Source organism: Castor canadensis, chromosome 13 (genome assembly GCF_047511655.1).
Source record: "Castor canadensis chromosome 13, mCasCan1.hap1v2, whole genome shotgun sequence".
NCBI lineage: Eukaryota > Metazoa > Chordata > Mammalia > Rodentia > Castoridae > Castor > Castor canadensis.
Window position 1 is genome coordinate 21,502,709 of NC_133398.1, and position 17,977 is coordinate 21,520,685.

The 17,977-nt window shown below is 41.0% G+C and overlaps 1 protein-coding gene across 1 annotated transcript; it reads right to left on the reverse strand.

Annotated features, from left to right (window-relative positions):
• Positions 1–1,642: 1,642 nt before the first annotated feature.
• On the reverse strand, positions 1,643–17,917 carry Prpf4 (pre-mRNA splicing tri-snRNP complex factor PRPF4). The gene is made up of 14 exons (XM_020160337.2): positions 17,778–17,917; positions 16,846–17,023; positions 14,717–14,903; positions 10,524–10,611; positions 9,783–9,862; positions 9,510–9,603; positions 8,699–8,793; positions 7,437–7,495; positions 6,549–6,672; positions 5,098–5,187; positions 3,059–3,181; positions 2,840–2,947; positions 2,631–2,749; positions 1,643–2,130 (listed from the first exon to the last, which is right to left on the reverse strand). The coding sequence occupies exons 1-14, from the start codon at positions 17,802–17,804 to the stop codon at positions 1,937–1,939; spliced, it is 1,566 nt and encodes a 521-aa protein (XP_020015926.1). The 5' UTR covers positions 17,805–17,917; the 3' UTR covers positions 1,643–1,936.
• Between the last annotated feature and the right edge of the window lie 60 nt (positions 17,918–17,977).

The following is a 17,977-nucleotide window of genomic DNA, read 5'->3' on the forward strand; positions in this document are numbered from 1 at the left end:
CCTCCAAAACACAAACAAAAACCTCCCCAAATAAATGTAAATGTGAGCAACTGAAAATGTTAGCATGCTATCCAAACTGCATGGTTAATATATCAATGTCCTTTATCATTTTACACATACTACAAAAATGGTAATGAAAAATGTCTTTTCATGGCAAACTATGAAGGAAACAGAGTTGAAACAATGAAGTGCCAGACAAGAGGACAGACCTGAGAATTCAGAGGCTTAACAACTACACGAATAGAACTGTTTGATTATAATATCAGATTACAAACAGTATCTTTAACTACGTAACACACCTTCATAATTTCCAGAATAGAACGACACAAATATCCTTAACCTCTCTGACACAGCATATGAAAGCACTTTGAACATTCAAGGGGGAACAATACTATAAGCCCTTGTTTAATTCTCTTCTATACGCAACCCTTTCTTCTTCTTCCAAATTTCTTTTTCTGTGAATTTACTGTGTAATTTCAGAGCCTAGCAGTGGGTGGGAAGGTGAACGCAGTCACGGTGTGACCAGTGAGAAACAATCACTGAGCCCACAAACAGCTCACAGGTAGCATGGGCCACAAAGGGCAACAGGCCTTACAGCTGATGTGCACAGCTGTAATTCCATCACTTAGAGGGCTGAGGAAGGATTGGGAGTTTGAGACCAGGCTAGGCTACCTAGTGAGAGCCTATCTCAAAAAAAGTGTTAACAGGGTTTATCAAGGAGACAGAAAGTGAAACAGTTCATATCTGAAATCCCAAACCATAAAGAGAGACCTCTTGGACCAAGAGTTAGGATTCAGAAAATGTTTAACTACAGTTTTTTGTTTTCCAAACTGGGGTTTGAACTCAGGTTTTCGCACTTGCTAGGCAAGTGCTCTACCACTTGAGCCACAGCCTCAGCTGTGGAAAGTAATTTCTAAAGGAGTTTTTATAATAAGATTTTACTCTTAGCAAGTGTATAGTAAAGAAAAAAGGTTTATGTTTAGGAATGGGAAAATAGGATTTTTTCCCAGTTACTCCAACATGAAGTATCCTTTAATACATGAAGTACACATCCTTTAAATAACCAATGGAAAAGATGCTGTAGACAACAGACAAATAGACATCGTGTCTGCTTTTGAACACCATGGCCTTGCTTTAGGGTAACACGAAGGATGCCAAACTTCAAAGCAAAATGGAAGACAGTTTCTGACAAGTGAATGTTTGTTCTGAGTTGTTTCCGGATGCAGTTAGCACTCCAAGTGAACGCCACAGGAAGAGGGCAAATCTTTACTGCATAGCTGTGGCCTATGGCTTCACAGTCTCAAGGGAGAGGGAGAAGAAAGGGGCTTGCTGTCAGGCATTGTTCAACCAATGCGTGGTGAGAAGCCCTCTTAACTTGAGGGCTTCTAAAATACAGTCCAGTCACCTTGCTCGTTGGATCCCATGAAGTCCTGAAGCACATACCATGTTATGGAATGCCAAGTTTCAAGAATTAAAAATGCAAAGAGCAGTCTCAATCCTGACTGCTATAAGGGAGGCAAGAGGGTATTCAGACAAAAGATTAATCAAAACAATGTCTACATAGTTCATGGCAGAACCTAAAAATGAGAATTAGGTTTTAAACCATGAAAAGTGTTCACCATCACCTTGGGACTTGACTTCCTGCTTGGGAGTCGGGCTGACATGAAAATCCAATTTTTTTCTTTTTTTTTTTGAGACAGGATCTCACTATGTAGCCCAAGCTGGCCTTGAACTTGTGATCTTCTTGCCTCAGGCTCCAAGTGCTAGGATTATGGATGTGCACCACTACACCTATTATGAAAATCAAATTCTAATGAGGGTCTATACATGGTAATTGATAGAAAACATGATAAAACAAAACATCAGTTCTTTTGGTTTGAGGAAAATTGTTCCTAAGAGAGAGTTTGAGGTTAGAGTTGTTCTTCCATGGTTTTGCCTACTCAGCCATCCAGAGCTTGAAGGTCCTGTCATATGAGCAAGTGGCTATAAGCTGCCCATCAGAAGAAATGTCTAGGCCCATCACTTTGCCTTCGTGGCCAGCCAGCGTCTTCAGTGGGGACCAGCCTGGGTGGGTCCAGATCTTGGCTGTGTTATCATAGGCACCAGTGAGCAAGAAGTTCCCATGGATAGCTACGGGAGAAAAGGGAGATGATTGAAGAATTCAAGTATTCCAAAGAGCTTAAGAAAATAAAAGCACAAAAATCTGCCAAAACATTATATTGCAAAAGAAGTTATTTCCACATTCAGAAAAACCCAAATACACTGACCCTATATTCCTACTAGGCCACAGACAGACTGAGGAGAACAAGTAACATTATGAAGGTCTTCTGATTCTTCTCCTGGAAGATGAATGATTCAGAGTAATTTTAAGGATTTGGTGCTTAGAATGTCCATGGAGGAAAGAATGACACAAAGCATTCATGGAAGTCTTTACTTCCTGGCAACAAGAAGCATATTTTGCCATAGTTCTCTCTAAGGGTATGGTTGAAGGAAGGAAATTATAATTTGTTCCTTTAACAGAGGTCAAATTCTCTCCAGTTCCACGTTTAAGTTAAGCTACGGCCTAGCCTGCAATCCACAGAAGCACAGTCCCTGATTGTGTTGAGGCTGAGATCAGGAGGAAAGCTTACGCTCAAACTTGACACCAGTCACTAAATTCTGATGGGCAGGGATAGTATAGACGCAACGCCGCTGTCGAAGGTCCCACACTTTGCAGGTATTGTCACCACTGCCAGTTGCAATGTGGTAGCTGTGGATCAGAAGGAGTATCGAAGTTAGGAACAAGGAGTGCTATCTGACCAAGAACCATTTCCATCCCCATTCAGTGAGTTCACTTTACCCATTGGGGGAGAAATTTATTCCATAGATTTCCTTCAGGTGGCCTTCTAGGAACATGATACAACGTCCTGTGCGCAGGTCCCAAACTCGACCAAATGCATCCAGTCCCCTGATGAAAGAATACATAAATGAACACTCTGAATGCAGTTCTTTGTGGAAGCAAGCACATGTAAGAAGTGAGACTACTGCGCCATCGCTGGCTTTGTGGAAGAAGCCTTACCCAGTGCCAGCCAAAGAGCCATCTTGATGGAAGGCAATGTCATATACACCCATGCTGTGACCTTCCTGATGCAGGATCTCTTCTTGAGCCTCCAAATCCCATAAGCGCCACGAACGGTCATAGCTTAAAAAAAAAAAAAAAAGTCACACAGCAGACTGATTCAGTTTCTACAATGTAGAAGGTACTGTAATTGCAGCTTAGCTTGTACTTCTAAAACTACTCCTTCTACCACATTAACAAGAAATTCCTTTCTGGTATAAACAGTTCCTTACCAACTAAGCCTATCTGTCTTGGATGCTGACTCAGAAACTAAGTACATGCTGTAAATCTAATCCAGTAACTATTTTTAGAACTGAATTCCAGGAGTGGTAGTGGGGCTCAGTGGTAGAGGGCTTGCCCAGCGCCACAAAAACAGAATGACTCCCCTCCTCCTAATTTTCCTAAGAATGGCCCAGCAAAGATTATGCTGCCTTTTTCCCTCCCTCACTGTATTGTTACTTCCCTTCATTCATAGAGTATCTGTATATTTACTGGGCCCTGAATTGAATGTTGGGATAAAAAAACAAATAGACAAACAAATGAATAGAACAAAAGTACAGAAACAGACCCAAATACAGTCAAATGTTTTCAACAAGGCACTAAAACAGTGTCAACAGAGAAAAGAGAAATGTACTTCAATAATGGTAGTAGGATGGCTTTGCAAAAGGAAATAAAGACAAAAAAGACAAACTCAATTAAAAAAAAAAAAAGGGCAACGCAATGGACACTGCATATGTAAATGATTTGTAAATATATAAGCAAGTACTTAATACCAATAGTCATCAGGGCATTAAGAATTAAAAACATAAGACATCACTACACATTTGCTACATTGGGCAAAATAATAAGATTGATAACACCAAATGTTGACAGGGATGTGAAGCAAAGCAGCCAGAACTCTGGGAAAGTTTTATGGTACAAACACTCTGAAAAGCCGTTTGGAAGTTTGTTTTTTTGAGACAGGGTCTCATTATGTAGTCCAGGCTGGCCTTGAACTCTTTATCTTCCTGCCAGGACATCCCAAGTGCTGGGATTACAGCTGTGTACCACCATGCCCAGCTTGCTTGGAAGTTTTAAAAAAATTAAATATACATCTACTCTATAAACTAGCAATTACACTCCTAGGTACTTACTGAAGAGAAAGGAAAGAAAAACATCTATCTGTAAAAATCCTTGTACAAGAACATTTATAGCAGCTTTATTCTGGAATGGATTCACTGTGGCATACACACAAGACTATTCCTTAGCAATAAACAGGAACAGTTGACAAGTGTAACAACACAAATGAATCTTAAATGATGTTCCTGAGTAGAAGAATTGAGACACAAATGAGTTTACGCAGTATGAATAGACAGAATTAACTCACAGTGATAGAAATCAGGTAGTGGTTGTGTTAGCTGATTAGGAGGGGCCTGAGAGAATTTTCTTGGGTGATAGAAATGGTCTCTGTATTGATGAGGCGTGAGTCACACAGGTAGTATGCATTTGTGAAGACTGAATTGTACATTAAAATAAACCCATTCCACTGTATGTTAATTATGCCTCAAAGAAAAAGTTCTTTAGCATAGCCTAGCCTCTGAACTTACCAAACCAGAAAAGGCAACCAATTTGTTGGTAGACTGATTTTATTTACTTATTTTTTGTTTTGTTTTGACAGGATCTCACTATGTAGCTGGCCTTGAACTCGTGATCCTCCTGCCTCAGCCTCCTGAGTGCTGGGATTACAAAGGGCATCATCACACCCAGCTTCAAGATTTTTAATATAATATGTAGCAAAAACCAAAACCAAAACCAAACCTCCTCTAAGTCACTCACTGTGACTTGAAAGCAAGTACCCATACCTCTGACTATATTACATACTCTCTTCTGAGTCCTATTCACTCAAGTTAAAGAAAATCCTACTTGAGGAGCTCTGCTCTGAAAATGACCTGGCAGATAACAGAAAAGGATGAACAAACTGCCAGAGGCCTGTATGAACTGGAGTCGGCAGGATGGCTTACCAGGTGGTCCCCAGGAAACGTCCTGATGGATGCCACATTACTCGGGCCACACGCACTGTATGACCTTCAATATCTGCCACTGGCTCATCGCTGAAAAGAACCATGCATATACAAGACTTAAATATTATTATAGGCATGTAAATATTCATTGTATTTATTTATTGTTGTGCAGATGTGGGACTATTCTGTGTACCCACAGAGCAAACTGACCATTATCTCTTTTTTTTTTTGGTGGAACTGGGGTTTGAACTCAGGGCTTCTTGCTTGCAAAGCAGGCGCTCTACCGCTTGAGCCACTCCTCCAGTTCTGACCATTATCTCAATTCATTGTGTTATTAAACTCTTCATGCTATATCATGTGGGATTAGAGAAAAATAAGATACTTTAGTCTGATAAGCAAACTAGTCACTGTGTATCAAAGTAGTGCTTGGATTCTAAGAAGAAAAGATACTTTGGAAGCCATGTGAAGACTCAGAAATCAAACAATTTTGGTACAAGTGGGTTACAGATAATCTTTCTCAAGTCTTAGCCTCTTCAAGGATCCGAATGGAAAAAGGAACTCCTAAGTAGAGAAACTTAGCCTCCTTTAGATGGTCATTAAATTCTGCTCCCCAGCAACAACAGAAAGGTCTGAAACCCCAGAGAATGGAAATAAACATGAACCCTGAAGAGGGCAATTAAAAAGGAAGCTCTGTCAGTGTGTGTACACAGAGCTAACCAGAGCCCTAGGGGACTAGCCATTACTAAGTATTTCCAAAGCCAATTAAAACTTGTTGTGCTTGTAGGTGAGAATCCATCTAGCAAAGAGTGGAGATACTAATTAGTTCTTTAAAAAAAAATTGAAATAAAAACCTTCCTGTGCTTTCCCTAAAAAAGAAAACTAAGCAATTGAACTCAGATGTCTATTAGCCAACAAGGTGCTTCCAAAAGTTCAGAGGGCCTAGTAACAATAAGCACATTAAGACACAAGAACCTGTAGTTGGAAGATATATCCTAGGTAAAAGATGATGCCAATGGGAGAAGACAGCATGTCCTTGGCAGTACTGCCAGACAGAACCTCTCTTCCCTCTCCCCTGTGGCAGTATGCTAAGGCCCAATGGACTGCTAAGACTTATCTGCAGTCCATCTTCCAAACAATGCATTTCTACAACATTAACCTACTGTGCAGGAGGAGGTAGGATAGATCTTTCCAGAAAAACTGGAGCCAGGAAATAGTGGCTGCTGTGTTAGAGGCAAAAATTGAGGTCCAAAGTTAACAAATAAGAAAAGCTTGGCATAACTCCTCTGGTGAGAATAGATCTAAGGAAGAAATCTTCCATTCTATTTTCACAATCAGTTACAATGACTCTTAGAGTATCTGTGGGGTTAAATATCAGATTTCTAACCTTGAGGTGCCGAGGCCAATCAATTACCTATCTCCTTTAATATGGACTGGAGAGTGGTAATGCTCACCTGTCAAGACTCCAAAGTTTCACAGAACCATCAGCAGCACAAGATGCCAGGTTAACGTCTTTTTGGTCCAATGAGACAGTAGACTTGGGATGGAATACAATTGCTCCTACATTTGTATTATGGCCTAAAGGATTGTAAGAGATGGAAGTTAAAGGGTTCTTGTCGCCAGGCACTAGTGGCTCAATCCTAGCTACTCAGGAGGCAGAGATCAGGAGGATTTGGTTTGAAGCCAGCCCTGGGCAATTAATTTGAAGACCCTATCTAAAAAAAACAAAACAAAACAAAAAACTCATCACCAAAAAAGGGCGATAAAAGCACTTGCCTAGCAAGCATGAGGCTCTGAGCTCAAACTCCAGCACCACCACCAAAAAAAAAAAAAAAAAAAAAAAAAAAAGTTTTCTTTTTATAACCTAAGTACAAAATACAGACTCATGATAAGTATACATTAGGAAACGTGTGGTAATATAGAGTAGTAAAGTGACTATCCAGCTATTAAAAATGAATTGTTTAAAATGAGTATTTGAATTATATTAAAAAAAAAAAAGTAGAAGCTGGGTGTGGTGGTGCAGAGCTGTTATCCTAGCACACATACTCAGAAGGCTGAGGCAGGAGATTCATGAGTTCAAGGCTAGCCTTGGAACCACAGCAAGACCTTATCATGAAAAATGAAAAGAAAAACAAAACAAAACAAAAAACCCCCACAAAACCTTTGTGTTTTTTGGCTTGGATATTATACAGTTCCAGAGTGTGGCTGGACCTAAGAACAAAACTGTATGCATGTGGAGTCGTGTCAAATCAAGTTGAGACTCAATCCTGTGGGGACTGGGCCATAGCGTCAGTTGGAGCTCATGGGGAGGAGATTGAGGCTGAGGCGAGGCTTTAACTCACCTCGGAGAGTGTGCAGGGGGTTGCAGTCGGGAACAGACCAGAGCTTGCAAAGCCCACTCCTATCAAATACAAAGGAAAGCATCTCAGCCAGGGCTGGTCTGGGAAGGGAAAGGTACCTTGGTAACATCACTAGAGGACAATTTCTTCTTCCCCAATCCACTTTGCAGCGGCAGACAGAAAAAGACTCTAATTTGAAGGGTTCTAGAAGAGGTTGTGATAGCCAGGTCTCATCTCAGGCAACCAGAGGCCTCTACTGGACTACAACAAAGCTGTTCTCCTTACTTTTGGATCAATTTGTGAGGGAAGGCAGGACAAATTAGACTATTATTATATATTAGTAACAGTGCTGCCAGGCATGGTAACTCATGCTTGCAATTCCAGCACTACGAGGTAGAAAACAGGAGGATTACAAGTTCAAGGCCAGCCTGAGCTAGACTCTGCCTCTGTCTCCAAACTCCAAAAAGATTTTATCTTATATTCAAACAGCATTTTGCTGTCTACAAAGTACTTAAATTTTTGAAAAAGACTTTTCATTTTGGAAAACTTCAAAGGATCTTTACAACAGAGCTGTGAGGTGGAGCGAGCAGGACGACCGTTCTACTTTACAGTTAGGCTTGGAGAGATGGAGGGCTTTGCATAGTTCTTAGCTTTCTCCTAAACCAGTCTCAATTTCTGCCTCATCAAGTAGTTCCTGTGCACTCAATGTAAGTTTCTCCTCACTAGACAGCTATGGTCCATAAAAAAGCAAAACCACAATGAAACAAGTTATCACATCCTAAGAGTTTTCTGCATGTCATGAGAAGTAAGAAAAAAAGATAAAACTGGTAATTAACATTTACTGATTCTTACCACACACGAGGCACTATCAAGGCAAAAAGCTTTCTAAATAGTACCTCAGCACACCTTAGAAACAAGGACACCGCAGCATAAACGGGTTACGTATCTTAGCTAGGTCACAGAACTAAAAAGAAAAGCTACACTGAGGTGTGGTTACTACTTGGTCTATAAATTGACTATATGACCTGCTCTAAAACCCCAGTGTGAAGAACATGACAGATAAGCTGCATGTCATGCATCTCTGGGGGCCGTGGGAACATGAAGGCCTGCAATCAGAGGCTCGGTTGTATCACACAGTGGAGAGAGCCCTAGCAGCTGATTCATGGAGAAGAGGAAATGTAGAACTAGACACTAGACATCTAAGGCAAATGCTAATTTTTTTCCCCTGAAACCACCCACCCACCATTAAAGAAAATGAAACTTACCAACAGGCTGTGGCCAGCATTTTGGAATTGGGACTAAAATGACAATAGGAGATAGGCCGATCATCCCCAATCTGGCTGCAGAAATTATTCAAAGACTTAAAAAAAAAAAGAGAGAAAGAAATGATGATTAATCATTAACTTGACTTCTCTACCATTAGAAAAAAAAAAAAAGCAGCCTTCCAGCTTTAATCGACACCAAGACTCTTCGTGTGTGTGTGTGTGTGTGTGTGTGTGTGTGAGATATATATTTATTTTGGTGACACTGGGGCTTGAACTCAGGGCCTCACAATTGCTAGGCAGGCACTCTACTACTTGAGTCACTCCACCAGTCTTTTTGTGTTGGGTTTTTTTGAGACAGGGTCTCAAGAACTATTTACTCAAGCTGGCCTCAAACCTTGATCCTCCTGATCTCTGCCTCCTGAGTACCTAGCATTACAGGTGTGAGCCACTGGCATCTGGCAAGACTGATACTTATGTTGTGAAGACACACTACTGTTGATGAATGAATGCAATTGTGGCTTATCTAGAACTCCACAGTCTTATTATCACTAGCTTCTGAGTCAGCTAACTATAAATAGAAAGCCAGAGAGAAATCTAAAGCAGAGCTATAGCATATTACATTAAAAGGGAAAAGTCAAGAGTAGGCCCACTGGCATTCGCTGAGTACAAAGCATAGGTGACTTACAGCGCCCCCCCTATCACACATAACAGCTTCATCTGGGAGGAGTAACTGTGGCTGCCTTTACCTACTTCTGGGTGGCCAAAATAGAAAACCTACGAATATACCAGGCAATTGCTGAAAGTGTCTTACCCGGAGAGATTTGTGCAGCTCTTGCATCTGGGAGGTCCTAGTTGTCTCAGGAATCTCTTTATGGAGACGGGCCTCTTCCAAACGTTTCATTGCCCTGTGACACAGAAACACTGTTACGAGGAGTAATAGGGTTGTCAACAGGGTCTGCACAGGTCTCTACCACTCAATTCCATGTAAGCACCACCATCTTTATAAAGCCCATTCTCAGTCCCTAAATGAAAACAAGAAAAAAAAAAAAATAAAAAGCTTCTTTTTTCTAGATGCTCTGCTTACCTGGGCAGTGAATAATTAGCAATCCACAATCTAGCCACCTTCAGGCTGTTTGGTCCTTCATGGTACCAGGTTTGCTGATACTGAAAGGCAAATTTACAGCAGAAATGTTAAGGCTGAAGCATGCTTGCCCCTCCCACAGCTGTCAATTCTCTAATGTAATTACCTACAATTATTTGGTATTGTAACTACCGAAGATCAATTACTTCGGTAATAGGGTGAAGCCAGCCAGGCATGTGTGCTCTCTACTGTATTTTTTTCTAGGATGTCTTTTTTTTTTTTCCTTCTTTTATTCATATGCGCATACAATGTTTGGGTCATTTCTCCCCCACTTCCCTGTGCCCCATTCCTTACTACCACCCCCCAACCCTTTTTCCTACCAGGCTAAGTATCATTTTGATACTTTTATTTCAACCTGATGTCTAGGAGCTTCTGAGTAGAGTTTTTTGGGTCTTTAAGGTATAGGATCATATTGTTCTATGATGTCTTATTAGATGGTTTCTTGTTATGTTATGCCAAGAATGCTATGGTTCTTTCCTGAATGGAAATCTCATTTATATTCACCTATTCACTTATACCATATTCGCACAAGAATCAAAAACTACTCTCAACAACCACTCCTGGATGTCAGAGTTACAAAGATGCTTGCTCCTCACCCTGAAAGAAAGCTACTGAAAACAGAATGGGAAGACTATCCCATCGTTACTTTCATGTTCACACTGTGAAGCCAAAGACATATCCTACCTCTTCTTTGGACTTCTTAGATTTCTCATCATCTTTTTTGGTCTTTTTTAGTGCATCAGTACCAACCACTGAGAGGATATTTCTTAACCTGTAATTAAAAGATCAGAATATAAATACAGTTGAGATAAAAGTATCAAAAATGATAGTAGTTCATTCCTGCCATATTCGGGGGATACATTTCTAATCTCCAGTGAATGTCTAAAGCCTCAGGGAGCACCAAACTTTACATATACCGTGTTTTTTCCCTATTCATACATACTTATGATAAAGTTTAAATTTATAAACTAGACACAATAAGAGATCAGTAACAACAACAAAATAGAACAAATATAACATTTATACTAAAGTTACGTGAATGCGGCTTGTTTTCTTTCTCAAAACATTTTATTGTTCTGCATGTACCAGTGTACAGACAGAATATATGCCTTAAGGGAGCAAATAGAGTCTATCTCCCCCTTGAACCACCTAAGTTCCAGGAAGTATTCCTTTAAAAAACTAACCGAATTCTACAGGGAAACAATGTGGTAGAAGCTCCTGGTTCTAAGACAGATGGTTTTCTTTCGAGAGATACATGTGTTTCTTCAAGTTAGCTGAGGTGTGGGTATGCGGGGCAATGGATGATTCTCTTCTGGGTGGGACAGAGCAAGACTCAGCACACTACTTACATCGGTAAGCAAGCTAACACTTATAAACTGTCTATTTCTGGCATTTTCTACTCAATATATTTTTGGATCATAGATGATTATACATAACTGAAACTGTGGAAAGCAAACCACAGGTCAAGGGGAAGTACTGTGCATCTACTACTCTCTTACCACTCAAACCTCTAGAAATCTTCCTTAAAAATCAAGTTGGTAGGGGGTAGATGTGGTGGCTCATACATGCAATCCCAGCTACTTAGGAGTCAGAGATCAAGAGAACTGGACCATGTCAGCTAGACCATGCACTGCTACTGCTTTGGCTACATAGACAGCCAGATAGCACTAAATGCCACAATGTGTGGGATCCTGATTCAGGTGCTACGTATACAGTGATGATGAACAGTTCTGAAGAGAAGGCAGAAAGTAACAGGGAGCTATAGTACATTATATTAAGTTTGACAGCAGTGAGCAGAGTGATGTGAGCCCATCACAAAAAAGGGCTGGAGGAGTGGCTCAAGTGTTAAGAGTACCTGACTAGCAAGTGTGATGCCCTGAGTTCAAACCCTAGTGCCATTAAAAAAAAAAAAAAAAAAAAAAAGTTGAGCTTGGAATAAAATAGTTAAGTACAAATGGAGTAAGCAGTACAAGAAGAGGATAGGTGAGAGCCAGGCACCGGTGTCTCATGCCTGTAATCCTAGCTACTCAGGAGGATCATGGTTTGAAGCCAGCCCTGGCAAATAGTTTGGGAGACCCTATCTTGAAAAAAAACCCTATCACAAAAAAGGACTGGTGGAGTAGACCCTGAGTTCAAGCCTAGTATGGAGGGAGGGGGAAGGACTGGTGAAAGATAAGACTGGAAATTTAAGGAGGGGCCAAGTCACAAACAGCTGTTAATGTTACACTAAGAAGGGTTTATGTGATACTTATAGCTGGGTGCTGTGTCTCACACCTGCAATCCTGGGTACTTGAGAGGCTGACATGGAGAGGATGTAGGTTCGAAGCTAGCCCAGGCAAATAGTTCACCAGATCCCATTTCCTACATAACCAGAGCAAAACAGGCTGGAGGCATGGCTCAAGTGCTAGAGTGCCTGCTTTGTAAGCATGAAGCTGAGTTCAAACCCTCAAGAAACGGAACAGGTAGGAAAGTATGGAGACTGGATGAAAGAGGGAGAACAAAGGCTGGGAAATCAAGATTGCATAATGTTGTAGAAATCCTGAGTCATAATGGTGGGTTCAATGCAGTCATCTAAAGCACATAATAATGAAATAAGAAAGACTTTGCTGGTGGAGAAAACAAATGATAAACAGTAAGTAAAAGTATATCCTTTGAAAAGGCAAGGAAGGAAATAACAAACTTTGACAGATAATAACAGAGGGACTTTCTTTGTAAGGGGTCAGGTATGGAAAGGCTTCTTTGAACAGGTGGTGTTTATGCTGAAACAAAAGAATAAAAAGGCACTGAAAGGTAAGGGAGAAACAAAAAGAGAAAAATCAAGTGGTAAGACAGAAAGAACTTGAGTGTTCAGGAAGAACAATGTGTAATAAACTGGGAAGAGAGGCACAATGAAGACCTCAGAGATCATGAGAAGACACTGCAGAATTTCCTTTTCTTTTTTTGTGGTGTTGGGGATCGAACTCATGGCCTTTTGCATATTGTGTAAAGACTCTACCATTGTGCTATTACCACCAACCTCAGACACTATAGGATTTTTTTTTTTTTTTGGCAGAGCTGGTGTTTGAACTTGGGGCCTCACGCTTGCTAGGCAGGTGATTTACCACTTGAGCCACTCCACCAGCCCTCACTGTAGGATTTGAAGCAAGCAATAAACATCACAACAGTCTAGATATGAAAGGAATGGAAATACAGCAAAAACAGACTGGAGGTACATTACACACAAAGACCAGACTTTGCTGACAGGTAACAAAGGAGGTAAGGTAGGTTAGGCAGGCACCCTACCACTTGAGGCATATCCCCAGTCCTTTTGCTTTTAGTTTTTTATGTAGGGTCTCATACTTTTGTGTTGGCTAACCTCGGACTGCAATCCTCCTACCTCTGCTTCCTTAGTAGTGGGGATCACAGATGTGTACCACTATGCTCAGCTTGTTTTTGAGATAGGGTCTCGAGAACCTTTTGCCTGGGCTGGCCTTGAACTGTGATCCTCCTATATCTGCCTCTCCAGTAGCTGAGAGTATAGATATGCACTAACATGCCTAGTGTAAGACAGGTTTTCAACCAATAATTATGTGAATGGTATGCCATTTACAAGGTGACTAGGAAAGGGGTGGCACACACATTTTAATTCAGATGTCTGAAGTTTAAAGTACCTGTGGATGCTTAGGCCACAAAGAGATTTGAGAATCAGCAGAATGTACATAGGAAATGATGCCATGGGAGTGTATCTGATTACCCAGGGTAAGCACAGAGTAAAGGCAAAGAACTGTAGCCTATAAAGGCTAGGCAAGGAAAAAAAAAGAAAAAAAGAGACTTAGAAAGTGAGAATGAGCTAGGGAGACAGGAGAAATCAGAAGGATTTGGTCTTATAAGAATTTAAGAGAGTAAATATAAAGTATTTTTCCAAGAAACTCGGTAAGGAGACAGAGATGGTTCTATTTGGATACACAGATGGAGGTGGGGGTTGGGGGGGGTGTTCCCACAGTTGCATATGACTAGCCCATCGCTAAGACATTTTGCAACCTTAAAATCACAAGAGCATTGCCTGAGGACAGTGCCGCTCTTCAGTTAGACCCAAAAATCATCTTTTTTTTTTTTTTTAAAGTACTGGGGATTGACCTCAGGATTTGAATGAGGGGCAATCACACACTCTACCACTTGAGCCAGGCTCCCAGTTCTTTCACTTTAGTCTACTTTTCAGATAGGATCTCTCGCTTTTGCCCAGGCTGACCCTGGACTGAGATCCTCCTATCCCAAAGTGGGTGTGCATCACCACACCTGCCTCATTTATTATGTTTCAAGCTACTGACATGGAATGCACTTGACATCTAAATTTTCAAAGGTCAACAACCAATGATTACACAACTCAAAACTTCACACTAGGGTGGGAAAGAAATATGCTGGCATTCTCTTCAAAGTCCATAAAGAAAAATTAATAGTGGATAAGGATAGCTATATAGAGAGATTCCTAGCATTGCTTCCATGCACATGTGTATTACAACTGGAATGGGTTCACCTCTACCAGACCTCTTCACTACTTCCTTATCTCAAGGATAACTACCTTTATCTCAAACTAGCAAAAACACTATGTCTTTCTTATTATCTCTATGTCTTCTCTTCAACAAAATTGGAGAAGAGGGCAGAACAGGTTCTGTCTAGAAGCGAGGGGGGTGGGGGAAGAGATGGCCCAAACAATGTATGCACATATGAATAAATAAACCAAAAAGAAAAAAAATTAATAGTGGAGAAAAATTTGGGCTAAACTATATAAATACAACTCAATACTATGTGAAATCCTAAGTTTCAGCTAGATGATTAAGTGGATTTGGAATGAGAACCTTGAATTAATAAAGAAAAGAGTGAACATTTAGAAATAGCACCTTTCTCTTCTTTCAGCAGGGCCCTCTCCAAAAAGTGTGATGGGTTCCCCCAAGGCTCTAAGGCAAGCCTTGACCTCTGAGTCATCTGTGGAAACGTTGATTTGCCTGGCCCGCTTCCTTCTCTCAAATTCAGCCAATACTTCTGCCTGTCGTTCACTGATATGCTCTTCAATTTCAAATACCTCTCCTATAAAAAGAATAGGTAACATCAGTATAATCACCACATTTTCTCCAAACAGGGGGAACTAAATAATTTCTAACAACTGGAGCCTATACGACCCCAGGGAAAGGCAACTGTCTAATACGATATATTACACATTTTATAGATACAGTTCACTGTTTACAATTTATTAAATTCTGCCAAGTAGCAACCCAAATAACAGATTTAAAATTAAGGCAGGAAAAAGGTTCAAGCCACCTATTATTTCACTTAAACCTATATATACACATGACCTAGGTGAGATTAGAGAGTCAGAATGCAGCTGGGCACTGGTGGCTCATGTCTGTCACCCTATCTACTTGGGAGGCTGAGATTGGGAGAACTGAGGTTTGAGGTCAGCTTAGGTAAATAGATCACAAGACTAGAGAGAAAAAAAAAAAGGACTGGAGGCATGGTTCAAGAAGGAGAGAGCATGAAGCCCTGAGTTCAAATCCACGTAACCAAAAAAAAAAAAAAAGAAAAAAAAAAAAGAGTGCAGAACATTTTTAGCAAATCAGTTAACTAGGTCTTTTATTCAGATGGTGAAACAGAACTCTTATTTAAACAAGTATCAAGCTATTTACTGAAATAGTCCCCAGTGAAGGAACTAGTAAATTGGGAAACAGTTACCAGGAAAATGAGACTCCCAAGACTAGAAGGCTTTTTGGATTACTTAGCAACTAGGTTTAAAACTCACACCAAATACATATAACTTGATGAAAAACGAGAAGCATTGTGGTAACGCAGGCTTAAAGACAACATAAAGGTTAGGAAAGTCACTAGACTAATGTGTATGTGTACAGAAGAAATGTGTATGGGGAGGCAAATGGGAAACCTGACAAAGTCCTTTCTGCAGAGTAATTTTAATTTTCTACCCTTATGTACTGCTTGAATTTCTTTTTCCTTTTTTTTTGGTGGGGCTGGGGTTTGAACTAGGGCTTCATGCTTGCAAAGCAAGTGATCTATCACTTGAGTCACATCTCTAGTCCATTTTGCTCTAGGTATTGTGGAGATAGGAGTCAAATGAACTATTTGCCTGAGCTGGCCTTGAACCATAATCCTCCTGATCTCTGCCTCCTCAGTAGCTAGGGTTATAGGTGAGCTACAGGTGCCCAGCTCTGCTTGAATTTCTTATGACAAACATGCATAATTTTATTTAAAAATATAGTGGAACTCGTTACTGACATGGAAAGATAATCTCAACAGTGTAGAGTGAAAAAATGCAGGTTAAAACAATTTACATATTACAGGTTCATTTACAGAAAAAATTATGTATTTTAATAGCTGAATTAAAAACCTCAGAAAGATATACATCCAATTCATAAGAAATACAGGGCAGCATGCAGGCATGGCTCAAGCGGCACAGCACATGCCCAGCAAGTGTGAAATCCTGAGTTTAAATCCCAGTACCAACAAATAAGAAATACAAGATTTTCTACATGATACATTCAGAGTTTGATCTTTTAAAACAGAAGTAACCTTTATATATATTACCTTTATAATAAAAAAAGATTCCAATTTGGGGAAAATAACTGGAAAATTAAAGAGAAAACATTATGAACAAATTCAGACAGAACCAATTTGAACCCAAATACACACTGAATGTACTTGATAAAATTACTAATAATTCATGGAAGAAAAACTGTACAATAGGTAAGAAAAACACACTCTGGCTGTTGCTAAGATGGGTAGGCAGAGCACAAATTGGAGCATCAAAGGCAAAGATGGATCTGGGTGTGGTGGGATATGCTTGTAGTCCCAGCACTTGGGAGGCAGAGGCAAGAGGATGGCTAGTTGGGAGACCCTGTCTCAAAAAATCCCTGAGGACTTGAGATGTAGCTTAGAGGTAAAGAGTTTGCCTAGCACGAACAAGGGCATGGGGTTTGACACAGCAGGGAAGGAAAAGAAAAAGGTAAAGATGCAACCTTACCAGAGGTTATATTAATATTTCCTGCTTCGATTCCTGCTTTAAGCCCTTCTTTTCCCAAAATCCCAGACTCTCCTTTGGCCAGACGTTCCCTCTCCTTCTCTTCCAGACTTCCATAATAGATATGTGGTTTCTTCACAACAGGTGCGACTAAGTCATCAGGTGCTTTAGTTTTGGTGGCCTGTTAAATCAAAGACGTGGGTTAACATAAAACTTAAATCTTAGCAGTTTACCGGGCTTTCCCAAAAGATGAAGCTCATCCTGAGCATCAATCACTCCTCCTCCACAAACAAAAGACAAGTCGGACACCAGCTAAAACGTTCTTCACTGATCTGCTGGGGTCAGGGTGGGGGTTTCAGTCTCACTTAAGCTTGACAGACAGAAAATAAAAGGTTGCTAAAACTAGTGGCGTTCTCTTGGTGATTTTTCTATCACAGGTGTGGTTTATGTGTTCTCCATTCTGCTGGAATTGCAATCTCTTCGGTTTTATACTTTCAGGGTTTACTGTTCATCCATGGGGAAATACCAAGGATAACCGAAATAACCAACGCGGTGTTGATGGGAAACAAATTACAACGTGACTGATCTCAATTCAAATGAGAGTCAGTAGATTAGGAGTAAGACCGGCCTCATTAAAATCCTGAGGACATAAATCTTGACCAAGACCTTTCCCCATTTTAAAGCACCGCTTTTGGGTTCTTTTGGAGCAACAGGAAGAAGTGTTTACCCTTCGGGGCTGTAATGAGAGAGGTGCAAAAGAGCTACAGCACACGAAAGCGCTTTGAATCAAGGCTCTCTAGGGCACAGGTCGTCGGGCCGACTTCCTCCTCGGCGCCCTCCGCCGCCCTAGCCTGCTCTCCAACGGCCCCTTCCCGCAGGGACCCCCACCCTCTCCGCGCTCCTGCCAGCGTAGGCCGACATCCCGAACTCTGTACCGTAGAGGAGGTTCGTGAGGAAGCCATGCTGGGATCTGGAGCGGACAGGCCCCAGAGAAAGCCGCGCTCTAGCTTTCAGAAAGTGCACACACAGCGCGCTCAACAAACCGGAACTTGCGTTACTGACCGGAAGTGGGTCGAGAGCGGACGCCGGGCTCCCCGTCGGCGCGGAGGATGACGGGAGCAGTAGTAGCTAAGGT